The sequence below is a fragment of the Saccopteryx leptura genome, chromosome 4, assembly GCF_036850995.1.
Source record: "Saccopteryx leptura isolate mSacLep1 chromosome 4, mSacLep1_pri_phased_curated, whole genome shotgun sequence".
Classification (NCBI taxonomy): domain Eukaryota; kingdom Metazoa; phylum Chordata; class Mammalia; order Chiroptera; family Emballonuridae; genus Saccopteryx; species Saccopteryx leptura.
In genome coordinates this window covers 150,706,607-150,729,933 of record NC_089506.1, presented here as the reverse complement: position 1 = coordinate 150,729,933, position 23,327 = coordinate 150,706,607, and the positions used below count along the sequence as shown (strand labels likewise).

The following is a 23,327-nucleotide window of genomic DNA, read 5'->3' as shown; positions in this document are numbered from 1 at the left end:
ATGAAGTTTGTTTTTACATGCAAATATTTTACAAATATATTTTGCATGATCCAGAAGAAGGATAGATTTGTTCTAAGTTTGTACATATTTTTATTTCTTTCTTCTTTTTTTCAAAATTGATTAGGATTTTGGAAGCAATAGAAATAAAATCCAGGCTAAATTCTACTATTACCAATAAAAATAAACTATATTTGATTTCTAAAATATATGCTAATTGATACCCCCATCACCATATCTCCATCTCAGTACTCTCTAGGTTTTAAGAACATTTTGTTAAATTAGTTAAAGGGAAAAGATTCTAAAAAATCATGCTTGGCTATTATGTCATAGGCAGATGGGACTCCTTATTACACTCTTTATTTCATTCCTCTTCATGAATTTGTCAGTTTTGTGGGGTTTTTTTCTTATTTTTAAAGAAGAGGCTGCACAAATTGTTCCATGAACCTCTTTTTCCTTTGGGGATGTACATAGACATCCACACATATTCATATTTATGTGTGTGTACAGACATATATACTACTGGGAATCTCTTTTTGGGCATTTGTGAGCTGTTTTATCAGATCAGAGGGATTCTGATTATTTTACAGTGTGATACAGAATTTAGAAGGAATTCTGGAACTTCATTCAGAATCAGTATTTGAGATGAATATAACATTATTCAAAGTCTTATGGACTACTTTGACTAAAACTATTATAACTCTTTGACTATAAGTTGACTTTAAAATATTTTTCAGTGTAAAAAGTTGTGTTTGGTCATTTTTACCAATGAAATGGTATCTGAGGTAGAGGTTAACTAATTGTATGATGTTATCAGATCTTGAATTAGAAAGTCAGATAATACGAGGGCATTTGAACTCCGTTTTTAGGAGTAACTTTTTCTAGGAGGGAGGGCAAGTGCAACTTGAAGGTGGGAAGACTAGTTTGTTAAAATGTTCACAGGCATTGGGCTTTCCAAACCTACGAGTAATGTGGGTTTTGATTGCTAGTAAGTATGTAGACTATGTTATGTAAAAAGACTGTGTATACTTTTGAGCTTTGCTTAGGGTCCTGAGATATCTTATTGAATACAGAATAACTAGTTGAAGTATGTTGGAATTCTTAGAAAATATATTTTAGGCTCATCTATACTAATTTTCTGTCTAGCTCCTGGAGCAGTTGTCTTCATGTTATACTACTGTTAAAATCAACTGAGGGACATAGCCAGTGCGTCAAATTAAATACTTGCTTGCTGAATCCTTAACTGGGTGAGCTAGACATCTTTTGGAGCCTGAGAACAAGTCACTCAAACAACTTATATTTAGTAATGGTTGATTTGGTAGAAATTAATAAAAAAGATACAGTGGGGGTATTGACAACTGGCAGGTCCACCTGGCACACAGATACTAGAAGTGAAGTGTTCAGTCAGGAATTATATAGTCTATGAAGTCTTCAAGAACTGTCCTATTCATTTGTTTACTTTTTAACATCTGTCTCCTGAGAGCAGACTCCTACCTTTTTCTCTTCTGTATCCCAGTGCCTGGATCCATGACTGGCACATAGCAACTTCTCAATAATATTTGTCGATTGAGCAAATTACCTGACAGAGAGCTTGAATTAGGCTTGGCATTGAGCAATGCCTGTGTTCATTGCTGTAATCGGGGTAGAATACTTTATGTAGAGGGTTAAAAATCATTTTTGTTTGCTTTCAAACAGGATATTACTAAGTTATCTCAGATCATAATTTTTTTTTAGAAAATAATTACAAATTTATGTATTTGTAAATGAGAAACATTTTCAAAGCATCAGTTGCTTGAATAGAAAAGAATAGTGAAATGGGAAAACCTGATTTTAGGAAAGCAGTTTCTTTTTTAGGTTTTCAGCATAAGTAACATTGGAAATCAATGGTTAAAGAACAAGTTAGTGGATCCCAGAAGGCAAGATGATCGCTGAGATTCTTGAGAGGCCCGTGCAAGAATTCCGACTTGCATTTATGAACCTATGAGAATTTATTTGGGACATCTCAGTAACACTGAATAAATAGTCCCTAAATCTTAGAACTAGTCAAATATTCTAGCTCTCTGCATTTTCATACAATCTTTAGGTCCATAAAGAGTGTACTGCCTGTAAGTTTAAAAAGGGCTGCCACCCATTATTCTAATGACTTCAGAAAGACATCTGTGGGAAAACAGTTATTAATTTATTTTTTCTAAGTACAGAGACTTATTTAATGCCTAGACAGTATATGTACGTATGCATCCATTTAGGTAGGTAGGTAGATATAGAGACTGGGATATAGATAATTCATTTTTAGATGATAACTGTTACATCATGTTCTGGCCAAGTAGTTCAGTTGGTTGGAATGTTGTCCCAACATACTAGGGTTGTGGATTCAGTCCCTGGTCAGGGCACATACAAGAATCAACCAATGAATGCATTAAAGTGGAGCAACAAATCAGTGTTTTTCTCTCTCAAATCAGTAAATTGGAAAAAAAAGCCTGTCACATTCTTTCTAATTAGTGATAGTTTTTGAATAGTTACGAAGTTACATAGTGGGCTAAATAGTTACAAAGTGGTCTGATAATCTTGGTCAGAAAATGTTTCTATAGTCAGTAGAGAAGAGACTTAGTCTTCGCATATTTGGTAATTCTTTAAGCACTATGCATCTCTTTAGGGAAAAGCACTTGGAAGTAAGTGAAGAAGGAACCATTGTTTCTGTGACTTTTTCTTCAAATCACTGCATACCCAACATGGTACTTTTCTGGACGTTTTTTTTAGTTCCAGCAGGACTTCTTTTGCATTTGTAATGATTGGGAGAGGCAGAGTATGAATTATTATTGTTGTTGTTATTATTATTATTATTAAGTAAGAGTAGGGGAGATAGAGAGACAGACTTTTGCATGCCACCTGAGAGGGATCCACCTTGCACCCCCATCTGGGACCCATGCTTGAATCAACCAACCTACCCTCAGCTGCCAGCGCCTGGACCAATTGAGCCACAGGCTGTGGGAGGGAAAGGGGGAAAGGAAGAGGGAAAAAAAACAGATGATTGCTTCTCTTGTGTGTCCTGACCAGGATCGAACCCGGGATGTCTGCACGTCATGCTGATTCTCAATCCACTGAGCCAACTGCCAGGACCAGATTTTTTATATATATTATAAATTTTATATATACATATATAATTGTAGTACGAACACTTAACATGAGCTCTGCCCTCTTGAAAAACTTTTCAGTGCACAATACAGTGCTATTTATACAGCACATTTCTAAGACTAATTAATTTCATAAGACTGAAACTAGCAACTTCCCATTCTCCCCTTCCCCAGCCCCTGACAGCTCCCATTTTACTCTCTATTTCTCTGAGTTTGACTCTTGTCACTCAGCATAGTGTCCTTCACTTCCATTCATGTTGTTGCATATAGCAGCTAAATTTGCTTCTTTTCTACAGCTGAATAATATTCCATTGCATGTATGTGCCACATTTTCTTGATCCATTCATTCATCCATTGCTTGGCATCTGGGTTGTTTTTCTATCTTTACTATTGGATAATGCTGTGCTGATTATGGAGATCCTTATAGAGATCCTAATTTCTGTTCTTTTGGATATATACCCAGAGTAGGACTGTTGGATCATAATTCTGTTTTTAACTTCTTAAGGAACCTTTTTACTGTTTTTCATAGTGGCTGCACCTTTTACATTCCCACCAACAGTGTACAGGGTTTCCAGTTTCTCAAATGACTGTCATGATCACCCAGCAATATACGTACCCTTGTTATATGATATAGAGATAGTCAGTATGCATCTGTGTCAGATGGTCTGTGCTTATTTTGCTATAATTCTTTCCAAATAATTTATAAAGGTGATTTGCTTACATCAATAGTAAAAAACACCTTACACTGAAAAACTGATTTTCTCTTTTTGAAGCTTTTTCATGTACTTTTGATTCTTATAGATATTTGATTCTTATAGATGTAAATATAGATTTGATTCTTATGTGTTATCAGTCCCTCTTAGAGTTGTTACTGGGAATTAAGGAACTATTGTACATTTTAAATTTGAGCTTTATTGTCCAACTAATCTCTCTGCAAAATTGTAAGCCACTAAAAAAAAAAATTGTAAGCCACTTATATTGTAAAATAGTTTGGAAGCTCTTATTTTATTAAAATAGCTTTGTAATTCATAATTACTGAAGATCTACTTCCACTAACATTTTTATGTCTGTGCATTTAAGGATTGAGCAAAAGATTTTATAGTAGATGGTGTGAATATTTTACTTTTAAGTTTGCGATGCAAAAGAACAACAGAAATGTGGGGAATTCTGTTATGAGCTAGCAAGTCTGTGCGTTTAATTTGAATTCACTGAAGAGAGTGGACTTCGTAGATTTACAATTAATGAGCCATTTTTCTGAAAGTATTCTGCCACTGTGGGATTGCATACAATTAGAATTGACAGTTGGAAACGTGCTGAGATAGGGAAACTGAAAAACAGCTGTCTCTCTGGGCAAATGCTACCAGCTGGTGAGGCTCACCAAACAAAATATTTTATATAACAAAATAGCTTTCAGTTATCACTGAAGTTACATATTATATATTTAAGGTAATTTTTTTAGTTTGCTTTGTCAAGACAGAATACTAAGATATTTTTTCAGTTTAAGAAGTTTTCTATTTTACAAAAAATTTCTAGTTTGTATTCATTAAGCTAATATATATGGCTTTAGAGTTCTATTTGAATGTGTAGGGATCATTGGAAAAGTGTTTTTGTTTTTTTCTATGAACTTTAGAAGTAGACCATTCTTTTTCTTGTTAGGTCTTTTCTAGAATGAAATCTATTTCTTAAATGTCTTTAACAGTATTAAAGGTGAATGGTTATTTTATGTCTCATACGCTGAGATAAGATATATACCTCTGAACCTTAATTTAAAATTTGGTGTTTCCCATTCTTTGGATATTGTCAAATCTGACTGATAAAAATGATCATTTAAGTTATAAAAATTATATTTTATCTGACTAGAAACCTATTCTCTTTTTTGGCAGAATGTTTATTGAATTTCTATAATGCCTATATTCTGAGGTCCTTTAGTTTTTGTACATGGAAGAACTATAATTAATGTTTGTACAAAAAGAAGTAGGCGAACAATGTATATTACAGACTTCAGTAGAAATTTTTCATTTTACTCTTAAGAAATATCTTTGCTGGCCCTGGCCGGTTGGCTCAGTGGTAGAGCGTCGGCCTGGCATGCAGAAGTCCTGGGTTCGATTCCCGGCCAGGGCACATGGGAGAAGCGCCCATCTGCTTCTCCACCCCCCCCCCCTTCCTCTCTGTCTCTCTCTTCCCCTCCCGCAGCCAAGGCTCCATTGGAGCAAAGATGGCCCGGGTGCTGGGGATGGCTCCTTGGCCTCTGCCCCAGGCGCTAGAGTGGCTCTGGTCGCAACAGAACGACGCCCCGGAGGGGCAGAGCATCGCCCCCTGATGGGCGTGCCGGGTGGATCCCCGTCGGGCGCATGCGGGAGTCTGTCTGACTGTCTCTCCCCGTTTCCAGCTTCAGAAAAATACACACACACACAAAAAAAATCTTTGCTAAATGTAATAAATCTAACTGAATATATTGTATAGTTGGTAGTACTGTAATACTTTTTACCTCCTCTGTTGGCTGATTATTTTTTACTTTATTAATTTTTTTTTAACTAAAGGTTGCTATGGGTATATGATACACATCTTTAACTTACCAGTTTATCTTCAAATAAAATTATACCATATAACATGAGATTTTTATAACATTGTACTTCTATTTCTCTATCTTGGTTTCTATCTGGAATCATTTTCTTTAGCATAAAGAACATTGTATAATATTTCTACTACCAGTGTGCTGGCAATTAATTTTCTTGGCTTTTGTGTTCAGAAAGGTCTTTATTTTGCCTTCATTTTAGAAGGATATATAAGATTTCAGGTAAGAAGTATTCTTTTTCTTAGATTACTTTAAAGATGTTTCCTCATTTCTTGTGTTTTGCATTATTTCTGTTGAGAAGTGGGTGATATTTCTTACCTTCACCTCCCTCTTTGCAATGTGTTGTTTTCTGGCTGCTTCTGTGATCTCTTTATCATTGGTTCAAGCAGTTTGATTAGGAATGGGCCTTGGGTTTTTTTTCTTCAGCATCTTCTTTGTGGAGCTTCTTGAATATGTGGGTTTATAGTGGGTTTTTTTTTCAAATCTGGAAAATGATCTGCCATTGTTTTTTCAAATATTTGTTCTCCCTTGCCCCTCATCTCCTAATTCTAGTTACATGTATGTTAAGCTGCTTATCATTTTCTCAGGTTGCTGAGGAACTCCTCACTTTTTCAGATTTTTCTCTTATTCATTTTGGATAAATTTTATTATTGTATCTTCACATTCTCTGATCTATTCTTCTGTAGTGTTTAATCTGATGTTAAACCTATCCACTGAATATCTTATTTCAGATACTGTATTATTCAGTTGTGAGGAGTTTCACTTTGAGTTTTTCTTCTTTATCCACTTCTATTCTCATTATATTTATATTTTCCTTTATATCCTTGAACATTTTTATAATAGCTGGTTTAATGCTCCTGTCTCTTAATTTCATCTTCTCTTACATTTCTAGATGTTTTTGCTAACCGATTTCTCTCTGCTACATACCACATTTTCCTGTTTCTATGTATGCTTATAATAATTTATACTGGATAGTAGATATTATAAATATATTGGTGAGTGTCTGGATATTGTTGCCTACCTTTGAAGAAGATTGTATTTGTTTTGGCGGCAGTTAAGTTTATTGTGGAACAGATTGATTGTTTCTAGATCTGTTTTAAGGTTGTGCTAGGATAGATTTCGTGTAGCTTTTATTCTAGGAGTAGTTTACCTCTCTTTTCTACGTCACTGTTGAATACTCTGAGTTTTTAGCGAAACCTTTTTAGTCTGGCTGGTTTGAACTCAAATGTCTCTGAATCCTATATAAACTCTTGAAATTGTTCACTTTAAACATTCCAGTATTTTTTTTTCCTCAGTAGTTTCCTTAGTCTACTAGCCTTTTGGAAGTTTCATCTTATGCATATACAACTTAGCCAAAGACTTAAAGGAACTCATATGTAGATTCTTAAAGCTGTTTTTCTGCCTAACCTCCCTACCTTTGTTACTGTGCTCTGCACATTCCAGCTGCTTCTGTTTCCTTGAACACCAGTCTCTTTCTTCTCAACTCAGTGAGGCCCCTGGGTTCTGCTTGGGTTCCTCCACCATGGCCACAGTCCAGAAATTGCCTCAGGTATAAAGCCAAGGTGATTATGAGGCTCATCTCCTGTGTGTCCCTTTCTTCAGGATTACAGATCTAGATTGCCTGTTTTCCACCCTCTGAGAAAGGTTTAATATATTTTATACTTTTTTCTATTTGTTTATAGTGAGAAATCAGATTCAAATACTAGTACAGTCATGTGCTGCAAAAGGACGTTTTGGTCAATGACAGACTACATATATGACAATGAAAAGCCCCTATTATCTAGCAACATCTTAGCTGTCCATGAGGTCATAGTGCAGGACATTGCTCATGTGTTTGTGGTGATGCTCATGTAAACAAACCTGCGTGCACTGCCAGTCATATGAAAGTATAGTACATACAATTATATACAGGATGTAATACTTGATAATGATGACAAATGACTATGTTACTGTTTTATGTATTTATTATACTATACTTTCATCATTATTTTAGTATGTATTCTTTCTACTTATTCAAAAGTTTACTGTAACACAGTATGCTGTGTTATGCTGGTGGCAGCCTCATGCATTTCATGTTTACCATGTCTCTTGATTATATCATTTCTCTTTTGCTTGATTTAATCTCATGTTGTTTTGTGGAGTAACATGCTGGTAGCCTAGGAGCAACAGGTTGTACCATATAGCAGTGGTCCCCAACCTTTTTTGGGCCACGGACCGGTTTAATGTCAGAAAATATTTTCACAGACCGGCCTTTAGGGTGGGATGGATAAATGTATCACGTGACTGAGACAAGTGTCAAGAGTGAGTCTTGGATGTAACAGAGGGAATCTGGTCATTTTTAAAAAATAAAACATCGTTCAGACTTAAATATAAATAAAATGGAAATAATGTAAGTTATTTATTCTTTCTCTGTGGACTGGTACCAAATGGCCCACGGACCGGTACCGGTCCACGACCCGGGGGTTGGGGACCACTGCCATATAGTCTAGGTGTGTAGTAGAGTATACCATCTAGGTTTGTGTAAGTATACTCTGTGATGTTCACATAATGATGAAATCACCTTGTAATGCATAACTCAGAACATATCCCCATAATTAAGCTTTGCATGACTATAATTCCATTATGGATATCTGGAGGCTAAAACCTAACAACTTTACAGGGTTTTGTTTGTTTTTGCTTATAATGTAGTAGTAACAGGAGAATTTGGAGGATACTTCTCTTCCTCTCCCTCATTAGAATTGGTTATGAAGCAGAATTTCTTGATTTAATAAGATAACTCATCTTTCTTAGAATAGTGGTGCCCAGTAGAGTCTACACCATTCTGTTCAATAGAACTGTCTTTTCTAGCTCAAGAAAGGCTTTCTTGTTAAATTGTTAAAACTGTCCATGTAGAAAGGTAAAAGGAGAGTGGTGAATATAGAACCCTTCTTTCCTGCCACCATCATAGGTAATAGTCACTACCTTGTTTTGAAAAAAAAGATTGAGACAAAGTGTTAATTTCTAGTACAGTTAGTTGCTAATGCTGTCTAAGTTTCACGAATTCAGATGGCATAGCAAAGGCTGTTGAGTTTATCAGGGTACCTCATTTTATTTCCCTAACCAGAGGGTGGTGTTATTATTTATGTGATTTTTTTCTTAGGTAAATAATTTATAGGAAATATATTATTTGCATTTACAATATCTTATTTATAGCTTGTTTCTTTTTCTGGCTTACTTATATCTAGTATTAAATCTTGTATTTTTATGTATTGGTCTACCTTAGATTTGTGCATTATAAGGTGTTTCCTTGATTATGTTAATAAAAGTCAATACAAAGTCATTCAAACATATTTATTTGCCTTTGAAATAATTTTTTATAAATATTTACTTCAACAGAGTGAGAAGAAGAAAAGCTTATGGAAAGTTAGTGGGATTCTTTACCTAGATGCCTAACACAGTGATGGTGGTGTCATGAGTGCCTGATTTCAGTAACCATGGAATCTTCATTCTTCTTGGTTTTGAAATATGGATATTGATATTATTAAGAGAAACAGGAAAAATTGGGCTATAGTTTCTCATGCCAAATTGTCTGAATATACCCAATATTAAAACTAAAATCATACAAATTTATATAGCCAGGAAATGAATCTAAAGCAGTGCTCTTTATAACAGGGGTCGGGAACCTTTTTGGCTGAGAGAGCTATGACGCCACATATTTTAAAATGTAATTCCGTGAGAGCCATACAATATGTTTAACACTAAATACAAGAAAATGTGTGCATTTTATGTAAGACCAACACTTGTAAAGTACAATAAGTCTCTGAATTCTTTTTAATGTTGTTATGCTTTTGCTAACCAATGATGAATAAAGTACTTCTTACCATTAATGCAACTTCTGGTGCTGCATGGTTTTGCTGATGGCTTTGTAGTCTGGTTGATACGTGGTGAAGTTAAGCTTCATGCAGGCATTGAGACTTGCATCCATTAAACGTGATCGTAGGTTGGTCTTGACGTTCTTTAAATGTGAGAAAGACTGCTCACATGCATACATAGAGCCAAACATTGTCAGTACAGCAATACTCACAGGCTGCAGTGTGTGGTATGTGACGGGAAGCGCATTCCATGTTTTGACAATCAGCTGGTCCACGGGTTGAAGTTTTTTCATTTCTCCCCACTTGTGTTTGCTCGCCAACTCTGCTTGCTGTCATGCAAGTCTTTCCAAATCTTCATTCAGTGACTTGAACTTATTCACCCACATGTCTGAGGCCTTCAGGGCAGCAGCTTGTAGCTCAAAATCTCTGACGGAGACACCGGGGATGTAACTCAGGTCGGCGCTGTCCACTGCACACTCGTGTGGATGGGTGATGAACTTGAAAAGATGAGTGAGCTCACGAAATTCTCCAAAGCGCGCTTTGAATGACTGCAGGAGATTAGATGTGAAGCCCACTAGCTGCTGGAGATCAAGATGTTGAGCAGGGTCACTTGCTGTGCATGCATCTTTAAACTCTCCCAGTTTTTCAAAGTGTAGTAAATGACCTGTTTCAATGTCTGTGATGAAGAGTTCCAGCTTGTTTTCAAATGCAAGCACTGCTTGTTGAAGGGATAAGACTGTATTTCCAATGCCTTGCATTTTCACATTGAGCTGGTATAGATGTTCAGTCATGTCCACAAGATAGTAGAACTTCAGGAGCCACCCAGTGTTAGCTAACTCAGGATGCTCGATGTTTTTCATTTCAAGAAAAGTCCGGATTCCGCTTAGATAAGCTGTAAAACGGCTGAGCACCTTCCCTCTTGACAACCAATGCACATTGCTGTGCAAAAGCAGACCGTGATAATTATTCCCAACTTCATCCAGCAGTGTTTTAAACTGGCAATCATTTATAGCTCGGGCAACAATAAAGTTGACCACCCGAATGACCAGCGACATCACCTCACCAAGTTGCTCGCCACACATCTGAGCACAAAGTGCCTCCTGATGTAGAATGCAGTGAAAACTTAGGATGGGTCTCTTTTCCTATTCACAAAGAAGTGCTACGAATCCTCTGTTTTTCCCCACCATGCACAGAGCACCATCAGTACACACCTAAATAAGTTCATCCATTGGTAGATTTTTTTCTTTAGCGAACTCAGTGAAAGACTTGAATAGATCCTCCCCTCTTTTTTTTTTTTTTTCTTTACAGAGGCAGCGATAGACAGGGACAGACAGACAGGAACGGAGAGAGATGAGAAGCATCAATCATCAGTTTCTCGTTGCGTGTTGCGACTTCTTAGTTGTTCATTGATTGCTTTCTCACATGTGCCTTGACCGTGGGCCTTCAGCAGACCGAGTAACCCCCTGCTGGAGCCAGCGACCTTGGGTCCAAGCTGGTGAGCTCTTTGCTCAAGCCAGATGAGCCCGCGCTCAAGCTGGTGAGCTCAGGGTCTCGAACCTGGGTCCTTCCGCATCCCAGTCCGACGCTCTATCCACTGCGCCACCACCTGGTCAGGCTAGATCCTCCCCTCTTGTTGTTTCTTTTATAGGCAAAACAGCAAGACTTTCCTCACGTAGTATGTCACCAATAGCATACCTTGCAATCATGCTGAACTGGGATAAATGGCTTACGTCTGTTGACTCATCTAAAGTGAGAAAAAAGAATGGTGCTGCATTTATGTCCTTCACTTGTGTTGCCTCAGTTTGATTTGCCATCATGATGGTACAATTGTGAACAGTTCTTGCCGACAGAGGCATGTCTTTTATTCATTTGATTATCTTGTCTTTATCCAAAAAGTTCATTGGCAACATCAGGCATGAATGTCTTGGCATACTCCCCGTCTGTGAATGGCTTTCCATTTCTCATAATTGCTAAAGCACCAGCCAAGCTAGCTGAATTCCAGTCACTTTGTTGGGTCCAAACACGGAGTTGCTGCACTCTGCACAGTAGCTCTTGACATGCTTTCTTCCTGCTGTCTCCCGCTGGATATTTCAATGCAAATGTAGTATGGTGTGTGTCGAAGTGCTGCTTTATATTTGACCGTTTCATCCATGCAATTTTATCATTGCATATTAGACACACTGCAGAACCTGCTCTCTCCACAAAGGTGAATTCTTCTGTTCATTCCTGCTGAAAAGTACGATATTCCTCATCTTTTTTTTCTTTTAGCCATCTTCTTTGTCAAGAGAGTTTCTGCAATTAGTTAGCTGACTACTTGATTAAAAGGAGGGAAGTTGGCCTTGGCTGGTTGGCTCAGTGGTAGAGCGTCAGCCTGGCGTGCAGAAGTCCTGGGTTCGATATCCAGCCAGGGTACACAGGAGAAGCACCCATCTGCTTCTCCACCCCTCCCCCTCTCCTTCCTCTCTGTCTCTCTCTTCCCCTCCCACAGCCAAGGCTCCATTGGAGCAAAGATGGCCCGGGCGCTGGGGATGGCTCTGTGGCCTCTGCCCCAGGTGCTGGAGTGGCTCTGGTTGCAACAGAGCGACGCCCCAGAGGAGCAGAGCATCGCCCCCTGGTGGGCGTGCCGGGTGGATCCCGGTCGGGCGCATGCGGGAGTCTGTCTGACTGTCTCTCCCCATTTCTAGCTTCAGAAAAATACAAAAAAAAAATAAAATAAAAGGAGGGAAGTTTACTTCCTGATTTCACAACGAGAGATCTCACAATGTGTACATTACGCATTATCCAATAAAAATTTGGTGTTGTCCCGAAGGACAGCTATGATTGGCTCCAGCCACCCGCAAACATGAACATGAGCGGTAGGAAATGAATGGATTATAATATGTGAGAATGTTTTATATTTTTAACATTATTTTTTTATTAAAGATTTGTCTGTGAGCCAGATGCAGCCATCAAAAGAGCCACATCTGGCTTGCAAGCCATAGGTTCCCGATCCCGGCTTTATAGTGTACATCTCAGAAAAGATTCTGCTCTGACCATTTTTTTTGTTTTGGTGCAGGACAAAGTATGAAAAGGCTTGTAGGATACAGGTGGTGCTGTTCAGACCAGGTATTCATAACCTGAGGGGATAGGATTTAGGCTCAGGGTCTGTGAACCTCAGTGGGATAAAAATTATATCTTGATTTTTACTTACTGCTAATCTAAATTTTATTTTATCATGAATGTAGGTATAAAAATAGTATTAGCAGTCTGTGACTTTGTCATAGATATAAATCACCAATGTTTTTATATAATATAAATATAATGGTGCTAGGTCTGTTTAAAATACATTAACAAGGAAGGGCAAACATGATAGTATATCACAAATTTGTTTTTTAAAAAAATTTGGACTTTATTTCAATATAGTTTTTCTTTATAACACTACATATTTAATTAATATTTTTTCAAAAACCAAATTAAGAATGCTAACAAATTAAGAAATCCTCGTCTAGGCAATAAAAATTTCTCTTTTTTTTTACTTTACCTGCCTTAAACATCCTCTTTTGCTTCTGTACTTTCCTGCTGTTATTAGATTACTAGTATCCTTTTAATTTCAGTTTCATATCCCACTCTCCCTTAGCATCTTTCTTTATGGAGTTTGAGCACAGGAGATGTAATGTATTATGTGAGTTCAGAAACCATGTTCCAGAGCCCAGGGCAGCAGGCAGTTTGCCTAGGTTTTAATCAGACTCTGACTTATGTAGCTGCCCTACCCTGGGCTGGTTATCTCACCTTTCAAATGCTTTGGTTTCTTCTTTTGCTTTATTAGGGAAGGTTGTTTAGAATAAAGGAGGAGATTTAGTAAAAGGACTTACTTCAGTATGATTGCCATGGATTTGTTTTCTATTATTGTTATTGTTGTTTTAAAAATTTGATTGCCATTACATGAGTTAGGCCTTAGATATTCAGCCCAGGACATATATAGTTGCTTCTCTTCCAAAAGCTTAAAGTTTAGTTGCAAAGACAGATCTTGGAAAAGACATTATTAATAATCTACGTATTAAGAAGGAAAAATACAGAATTCTTAGCTGTGGCTTGAGGATAGGTTGGGATGCCAGGCAAGGAAGATGTTAAAGCTAGATAAGCAAAGAATAGGCAAAGCATTCCAGGCAAATCAACATCATTGGGAAAAGCTCTGAGGTGAAAACAATCCTTATGCATCTGAGAATTTAATAGAAAGTCAGTATGATTAAACAATACAGAGAATGAGGGAAGAGTGGAATAAGATGAAATTTGAGAAGTAGATGGGGTTCAGATCTGGTAGGGCCTTGCTGTATTTAAGGACTGGGGCCTTATCCTCCCCTATAGTTTTGAATTTTAAAAGGAGTATTATGTCTGCTAACAGGAGATATGATCTGAAGGAAAGTCTGCTATAGTAGATATAGCAGAAGGAGGCTTCAGAAGCAATCTAAAGAAGAGATAATAACTTGTTGACAGACTAGAATGGACTAGAACAGTGATAGTAGAGAGACAGATGTGGGGGTCTTCCAGTATTAGCTTGAGGGACTTGATGATTGTAATGGATGGAAGAAGGACAGCGATGTTAGGCTTGTGGCTTGAGCAGTTAGGTGGATGGTAGTGCCATTTATAGAGCTGATGAACACACTGGAGGAGAGATAGGTTTGGACATGTGTAGATGGATTCAGTTTGAACATATTGAATTTGAGGTACCTGTAAAATTATTACAAGGAGTTATCTGTAGTTAATTGGACACATTTATAAGTCTGAGCCTTTGATAAGCTATTTAAGAATCTGGTAATTGGGAAGAAAGGATGGCTTAGAGTAAGGAAGACTCTTCTTTAGAGAGGTAAAAGGAAAATATGAGAGCAAGTGATCTGAGGTTGATAAAAATGAAGGATGTAGATTAGAACTCCAGGGAATACTATTGGAAAGTTGGAGGAATGGATTTTATTTCAAAGATATGCTGAAGAAGCAGTTACTTCAAAAGACATTTTGAAAAGTTTAGCATGTACCCACTAAGAATGAGGTATAAAATGGTTTTAAGGGGAAAATAAGGATGAGATGAAGATGATTTTAGTGAAATTTAAGTTGTAGTTCTGACTTAAGAGGGTATACACCCAGGGTAAATGTTCTTTAGTTCTAATTAGACAACTCATTGCCCTTTGTATCATGCTCTGTTTAATGGAAAGATGCTACAGGAGCCCTTTAGGCTTACCCAAACTGACATTATTGAATACCATTAACCTGAATTATTAAGAAATTTTATTTCCTTTCTTCCTCCTTCTTTCCCTGTCGCTCTCCATTCCTCCATCTGCCTTTCTTCTTTTCTACTCTCCCTCCCTTTATTCCTTCCCAGCAGAGACTAGGATGAAATGTAGTTTAGATAAATGGACATTTAAAGAAAAAAGTATTTTTCTTTTTTAAATAATTAGGTAACCTACAGGTTGGATCTTTATTTTATCTATCTATCTATCTATCTATCTATCTATCTATCTATCTATCTATCTATCTATCATCTATCTAAGAGAGAGAGATAGAAGCATCAACTTGCAGTTGCAGCATTTTAGTTCTTCATTGATTACTTCTCATTAGTGCCTTGATGGGGGTTGGTTTAAGCCAACCCATTGACCCCTTGCTCAAGTAGTGACCTTGGGATGATGGTGATGATCATGTGCTCAAGCCAGCAACCCCACTCCCTCCAATCTGGAATCTCAGTGTCCTGGTTGACACTGTTCACTACATCACCACCAGTCAGGCTGTATCTTTATTTGAAATGTGATTTCTAAGTTCTAGGGTAATAACTATGTAAATTTAAATATTTTAATTGATTTTATAGAGGAAGTGGGGGTGGAGGGAGAAAGAGACAGGAAGAGAGAGAGAAACACTGATTTGTTGTTCCACTTATTTATGTATTCATTGGTTGATGCTTATATGTCCCTGACTGGAGATGGAACAACCTTTGCATATCAGGACAATGCTCTAACCCAGTGGTCGGCAAACTGTGGCTTGCAAACCACATGTGGCTCTTTGGCCCCTTGAGTGTGGCTCTTCCACAAAATACCATGTGTCGCGCTTCCTCAATAAAGAATGTACCTACCTAAATAGTTTAAGTTTAAAAAAAGTAAGCTCTCACAAGAAATTTCAGTCATTGTACTGTTGATATTTGGCTCTGTTGACTAATGGAGTTTGCCGACCACTGCTCCAACCAACTGAGTTATCTGGCCAAGGCCTGTGTCAATTTAATTTGCATAGGATTTAATAAACTATGCTTAAGATTATGCTTAATGATTTTTTTAGTGAATATTTTTGCAAAGTATTAAATATTTTTTAAAAATTTACTAAGTTGTGGTACCTCCACACAGTGGACTACCATGACTACTGAAGAATAAAGAAAGGTTCTTTTACTGAGGGCCGATCATCAGTATACATTTTTAGATGATAAAGTGTCATAGGAAAGGCACAGTCATGGGAAGGATCAGTGAAAACTTCAGGTAGTAGGTAGCATTTGAATTGTTTTTTTGAGCAATCAGAGAAAAATGTGAAAGTTAAGAGAATTTTAGGTGGAGGATAAACATAGGCACAAACATGGCAAACTATAGAACTTGCTCCATCCAATGAGTCTTTGCTTTTGACAAGTAATAACGGATGAAAAGTATCCTTGAGTATACCTGTGGTCTTGTAACATCTGTGGAAATTCAAATGCTTTGATGAAAACAAATTGTTATTATCCTGTTTGTCATTTGCCACATTTTCATTGAAATACCTGTGGAAATACATGCAGTGTGTTTCTTTAAGAATATGTACAGTAAGGGAAAATCTTAAAATAATGTTTTGTTTTGATACAGTTTCACACAGAAAAGTTGAGTCATTACAAAGACCATATGTATTATTTTTTCTGAACCATTTGAGAATAAAGATGGAAACGTTATGCCCTTTTACCCCTAATACATTGGTGTATATTTCTTTTAAAAGTTTCTTCTTTATAATTATAGTATAATTATTCAAATCAAGGAATTTTATATTGATTCAATTTTATCAAGCTCTAAGCCATGTTTAAATTTGTTAGTTGTCACATAATATACTGGATAGCTGATATTTCTCAAGTTTAGTACTAAATCTTAAATTCATACTTTGTATTTAGTTGTCATGTCTCCTTATTCTCCTTAAATCTGGATACATTCTTTAGCCTTTTATTAATCTTTCTTGATTTTGACATTTTTTGAAGTATAGGACATTTGTAGAGTGACCCTAAATTTGAGTATGTCATATGTATTCTCATAAGTAGATTCAGCTCATGCATTTTTGACAGAATTTTCTTAGATATGATCCTTGTCCTCCATGCATAACATCAAGAGTACACAATTTTGGTTTGTTCCAATATTGGTGATGAATGCCAGGTCATACCATAAAGTTACTATTATTTTACTCTGTAATTTTGGAGGAAATACTTGTGACTATTCTTTATGAAACTTTCACCTATTAGTTTTAGCATCGATTGATGATTTTCTAGCTCCATCATTTCTTCTGTATGCATTCGTTGGCATTCTATGTAAGAAAGAGCTTTTTTCCCCCTTTTCTTCTAACTTTATATATATATCGATATGGACTCATTAATATTTAATTTATTCATTTGGTTATATAATTCATCACTGTCATTATTTTGATGCCGAGATTATTCCAGATTTGGCCAGATGGCTTCTAATCAAGCAGGATTTGTGTTCTTTTAACATTTATTCATTACTCTTTCAGTATTTTCTTTTCTTATTTTTCTTTGGTCCAAAAATTTTATTTTCAGACTTGCATTGTACCTTCTGTGCTCTGGGCATGAGTCAGCCTTTTCTCTGAGGATCCTTGGGTCCCCTTCCATTTTCATGGCAACTCAGGGCCTTCTCACTTTACATCTTTCTAACACACTGGTTTTTCATAATCTTCCACCTCTAAGGATTTGAATAATTACAATAGATTGGATCCACTCAGATACTCCAGGTTAGTCTCCTCATCTTGGGTTCTTAATATTAATCATATCTGCAAAGTCTCTTTTACTATAATATAACATATTAACAGATTCTGGGATTAGCATGTGGATATCTTTGGGTAGCCATGTTACTACCTACCACAGAGAGTAACACTAACTGGTGGTATTTGACTTGGTTGAATCGGTTATCCTTTTTTGTTTAGAATACCTTCAACGTTTTCCTCCTTGATTCAATAAATTCAAACAGGTGTTAGGATTCAGAGTCATGAAAGTACTATATTACATATAATATCTATAGGGAAATTATACGGAAACAGTCTAGAAATACTGGGAAAAAGAAAATATGCTCACAGAGTATTGCTTTAAAAAACTGAAAGTCCTTGTATGTGAGTTCATATTAACTGGTTTTGATCCATAGTATTAAGGCGCATAGTTATTGATACAGCAACAGGAAGTAAACTAATACAGGTAATCAGTAAAGAATCTCTTCAGTTAGTGTAAAAACATTCCAAAATAGAGAGATACTCATTCAGAACAATAAGTGATAATACTTTATGTGAATTCGATAATGGTAACATTACATCTTAATATGTTATTTCCTTCCTACCTAGATCATCACCAAGTATGTATATGAGCTTCTGGAAAAGGACTGTAATTTGAAAAAAATCTTTATTCCAGTAAGTCCAATTTTCTAAAATGTTTATACTTCCAAATAAGAAATCGTTTTTAATTCAGAAGAAAACTTTTGTTTTAGGTTAACTGTGATAAGTTTAAATGCTAAGGTCCTAGTGTTTTGATATTGATAAAGATAATATTAATTTCCTTCAGTTTACCTAATCTTGTGCTCAATAGTTCTTAAAAAGTCACAATCTTCAGAACTATTTTGCACAGTGAGATTAGTTATATTACAAACTAGACACGAGGATATAAAGTGCATGTAGAGCAAGGGGAATATAGTCAGTGCTAGTGTAATAACTGTAGTGCCAGGTGGGCACTTGAAATAACAGGGGAGCACTTTGTAAGCTGTATGATTGTCTGGCCACTAGGCTGTATCTTGAAACTAATACAAAATACTGTTGAATGTAAACTGTAATTGAAAAAAGTAAAATAAAGTATGTAGGTAAATGAACACTAATACCTTATTTTTTTGAAAAAAGAATGACTCAGTCTTTTTTAAAAATGATAATGCAATTGAAAGGACTACCCTTCTCTACCCTTTTCCATTTCTTTGATATAAGTCATTTTTACTTATTTATTTGAGGTAGACCAATATACTTTATGTTGCATTATTCACCATCCTTTTACTTTTTGATTTTTAAAAATGTTTTGTTTCTGTGTTATTTCTTCTGCATATTCCCGAACTCATTCCTGATGCTTCCTGTTTCGTAACAGCTCCCACCTCTTTGGCAGAACGTTCTCGAAATTTTGTACATTTTTACAATTGTAGAGTGAAAAGATTTGAAATTTGTTCTCAGACTAAAATTCTCCAGAAAGTCTTTTGGTTTTTAGTATAAAGCATGAAATGTTAAGGTTTTAAACAAAGAATTAGTAATCTTACGTGTGAAGTGGGGTGTAGGTCTAGATTAGATGATCTTTGCTCCCCCTGACAACTCTTGAGATGAATCTAGAAGAGTTAGTGAAGTACGGCACAAAACTTTGCATATAGTTAATTATGTTTGAATGAAACTTTTCATGATATATCAATATAATATATTTTTGGTAATGTTATTCTATGAATTATAGGGTTTGAGGATTTCTTTATGCTATCCATCCTCACAATTTAATGCCATAGTTTAATTTTTAAAAAGATATATTTTATTTTTATTTTTCTATGAATAACCTCAAATATAGTCATATTGTTAATGATTTATTCATTTGTTCATTCATTCAACAAATATTTATGTAAGGGTCAGGTACTTTCCAACTGTTCGTGACATAATAATAAATGAAAAACATTTTCTAGCAGCTAGGCCAACCCTTGTTTATTTGGAAACTTTTTTTTCTTTAGAAATATATGAAAACCAAGAGTTGAGTGATCTTTTTGGGAGTGAATATACTAGTTCCTTTTGGATTCTAACTTTTTGTTTTAGTTTTCACTTTGGCCTAAGTGTGTTACTCCATTAAAACTGTACATTGCATTTGGTGTTCTGGAAAGTCAGTGTAGAATTTTGTCATATATCTTTTGAAGATTTTGAAGAATGGTATTTAAAGAGCCCTAGGTTAATTGTTACAACACAATTAATACTGAGTCCTTTACCTCTATAATACTTCTAGTTTTGTGGAACGTTTCAACTCCTTTCAATCCCCTTGCTATCCAGAAACAAATCACAAAATAATTGGCCATATAGATCATGTTATATGATTGTTCCATTAATTTTATTTATAGAAAACCTTAGATTAGGTTCAGAAGGACTTTATTCTTTTGATTGGATTATTTTTCTCTAATTTAAATTTAGATAATAAAATTAATATTCATAGAAAGAGCTTTACATTATGAGACCCATAAGTGTCAGGTCTATTTTTGGTTAGCAAAGATTTCCTGGTTTTATAAACCAGAAGAAACAACAAAATTTTTAGTTTTAGGAAATTAATTTCTCTTTAAATTATCATCATATATTTTATGTAGTTGTGAAATTTTTCTCCTAATCTTAGTTTTATCTTGAGTTCTTTTAAATCCTCTTTAGATGTGAAAGTGGTTGTTTTTATTTGTTTGGGGTTTTTTGTTACAGTTTATCTTTTCATTACAATAATTCCAAAAACCTTTTTTTTCTGATAAGGAACTATAGTTAAACTATTTAATATAGGAAAGAAAAGTATATTTTGTTTCTTTTTAAATGACAACACTTGATAAAAGAAGCCCATGATTTGATAGTAAAGATCATGATCATGTCTTGGGTTGACTCCCACCTTATATATAGAGGTACAAAATATTCTCAATTGTAGTATCTCACACTTAGATAGAATGTCTGATACATTAATTAACTTATAGCTTGGCTACAGATATTCAGTTTGTTCAGTCATTTCTAAATGAACATCATAATTAGTGGGGTTCATTAGCATCTCCAAATGAATTATTAACAGGTCAAAATTGTTTGGTACAGTCTCACTAACCAATTGGTCTTTGAAGTTGATTTGTCAATAAGTGAAGTGATACACCAAAATGGCCTTAATATGTATGTATTCTTAATGAAAGCTCAGCTTAATTAATTACTATTGTTTGAAGATGAAGGATTTGGAACAACCATTTCCAAACTTAAGTTAATGAAGAATAATTTTAGTTATATAGCAATTTTAGTATTGATAATTAGCATTTACTTTGTGTGAGGAAGTTATAGTTATCAACTACAAAATCAGAGTTCTGTGTTAAATTAGTATGGTATTAGCCAATAACTAGCTCAAACATTGCCCTTACTCCTTAATCATTAATACAATTTATTACATTATTCACTTCTACTTTTTTTTCTTGGATTTTCTAATGTTCTTAAATTTATAAAGTCAACATTTCAGAATGTTTAAGTAAAACTTTATTAACTTATTCTTGGCTACCTTAATTTGTATCCCTTAAAAATTTATAATCATTATGAAAACGAAACCACTTTTTATCTTCTGAAAATATCTTCCAATACTCTTCCAGTTTTGAAGTGATTACTGTGGAATTTAAAGTACAAACATTTCACTGCTTAAAAAATTGACTGAATTCTTTATTAACAGGGGACTTAGTCAAATAGTAAAAAGAAAGTGATCAGCCCCCACTGGAAAGTTCAGAGCCTCAGGGTTTTTTCATTGAGGTAAACACAGGTCCATTTTCACAGCCATTCCAGAACCCTGACTTTGAGAGGCACTTTTACTTGTGTGTATTTAGATGTTCTTTCCAGTAAATGAATGACTAGAAACCTCTGTGACCTTTTTTTATATACTGACAACTGTGCTCTTTAATTTTTTCTTTTTTCTTATCACTATTCCCCCCCTTTTTTTAAGCCACTTTAACTGAGTCATTTCTTTGTTTACATAGAATGTTTTCAGGTAAACAGGAATTACCTAGATTTGCTTTTTTACTTTCTCTCATCCTCCTTCTTTCCTCTGTGACTTCAGTCATACCCACTGTCATTATTGTAATTTGTTTACTCAGTACATATCATGCAATTGAAACTAATGTGATTCTATACACTTTATATCTCTCGTCCTGCATACTTAATTACTACTAATAAACATATAGTTACATCCTTAGCATTGTGTAGCTCTTGTTAAATTCTTTATAATTATGTGTTATTTTAATATTCAATATATGCTTTCTGAACCAGGCAAGTATCATAACCAGTTACAGGATGCATTATTTAATAGTTAAATACCTTTTATCTAAAAGAAGTTACTAGTGATACTTCATAAGATTTCTTATTCCAAAAGTTTATTCATTCTTTTATTTACTGAGTACCTACAGTGTTGCTAGCCTCTCCCTCAGGAATTGGGAGTTTAGTTAGACACAAACAGAAAAGTTGGTGTTTTCCTAAACTTAACATTCTAATGGAAGGAGCAGAAGGTTAGTAAACAGTTATGTGAACAAACATGTATTAGATTTTGGCATGTGTTATGGAGGACAATAAGAGAGAGAAGAGAACTGGAGAATTCTAGGGTATTATTGAGAAGGTGGTATTTTTTTTAAGCCCTGTGGCTATGCTCTTCCTGCTGAAATACTTGTGCTTTGTGCTCTGTTTACATAAATTTATAATTATCTGTTTCTGACACCAATCTGATTGTTTTAGAAGTAGAGGAATTTAAATATTTTTCCTCTTCCCAGGAATAGTGACTAGGAACTTTTTGAATTCAGGGCATTTTTTGATATCTAGAATTTTTCTCTATTTCTTATTTTGATAATTGTATGAATATATACTAATGAAGTGAAGAACTATTATATTATGTAGCAGGTAGATTGATCCTCTATATTCAAGGATGTGTATATAACCAGTGATGAAGACTTTAGCTTCTGCCTCTGAACAGGCTGCACAAAACTTCCATTCCTGGCTCCTTGCCACTCTTAATGTCGAATGCGATGCAGCGTGTGCTATGGCACAGTGATTAAGAGATTGGGAGCTGACCCTTCCTAAAAGTCTTATGAGTCTTTCGACTCTAAATATTAAACACAATCAAAATGAACAAAAATATTTACTTTTCACCCCATAGATAACTAGTACATAAACTAAGGTTATCAGATCACACAAGTAATATTCCGTTATTAAATAATTGTTTATAGTCTTACGTTTCATACTCTGAATGAAAACTTAAAGTCTATTTATATAGAACAGTAGGTTTTAAAAAAAATTTAAATAGTTCTCACTCCCACCTTTTAAAAGTTTAGCAGTGTTTCTGAGTAATATATGCTTTTCCAATAGGTATATCCTACAATTGTGTTTTTCTGCTTTCTATTTTAGGTACAGTATACTAATATTATGGAATTACAGGCTTAATTACTATGTGACCTTGGACAAGTTATTTCAATTCTCTTGATCTCAACTTCTTCATCTATAAATGAATATTACCACCTTAATAGGATTGTGATTGAGTTAATATTTTTTAAACATTTTGCATTGTCTAGACAATAGGAAGTATTTAAAAACTAGTTGTTTTTTATATAGTGATACTTAATATAGAACAATAATATAGGGAGGCATTTCAATATTTTTTTAATACTTTAAATTAATAATCATGTCCTTTTTACTCATTTACTGTATATGTAATTGTTAACCTTGAATGTTTTATTTTAAAACTTTTACTTCTATAATTCTGTAATAATAATTTTATAATTT

The 23,327-nt window shown here is 35.1% G+C and overlaps 1 protein-coding gene across 7 annotated transcripts in view; it reads left to right on the top strand.

Moving 5' to 3' along the window:
* ARB2A (ARB2 cotranscriptional regulator A) overlaps positions 1–23,327 on the top strand; it is a 483,251-nt gene that overhangs the window by 98,699 nt on the left and 361,225 nt on the right. For 6 of the 7 annotated variants that reach the window (XM_066381837.1, XM_066381839.1, XM_066381840.1 and 3 more), the window contains one exon: positions 18,138–18,203. The exons of the other annotated variant lie outside the window; for it this stretch is intronic. In XM_066381837.1, coding sequence (XP_066237934.1) covers positions 18,138–18,203 — 66 coding nt within the window. The remainder of the gene's footprint in view (positions 1–18,137; positions 18,204–23,327) is intronic. 7 annotated transcript variants of the gene reach the window in all.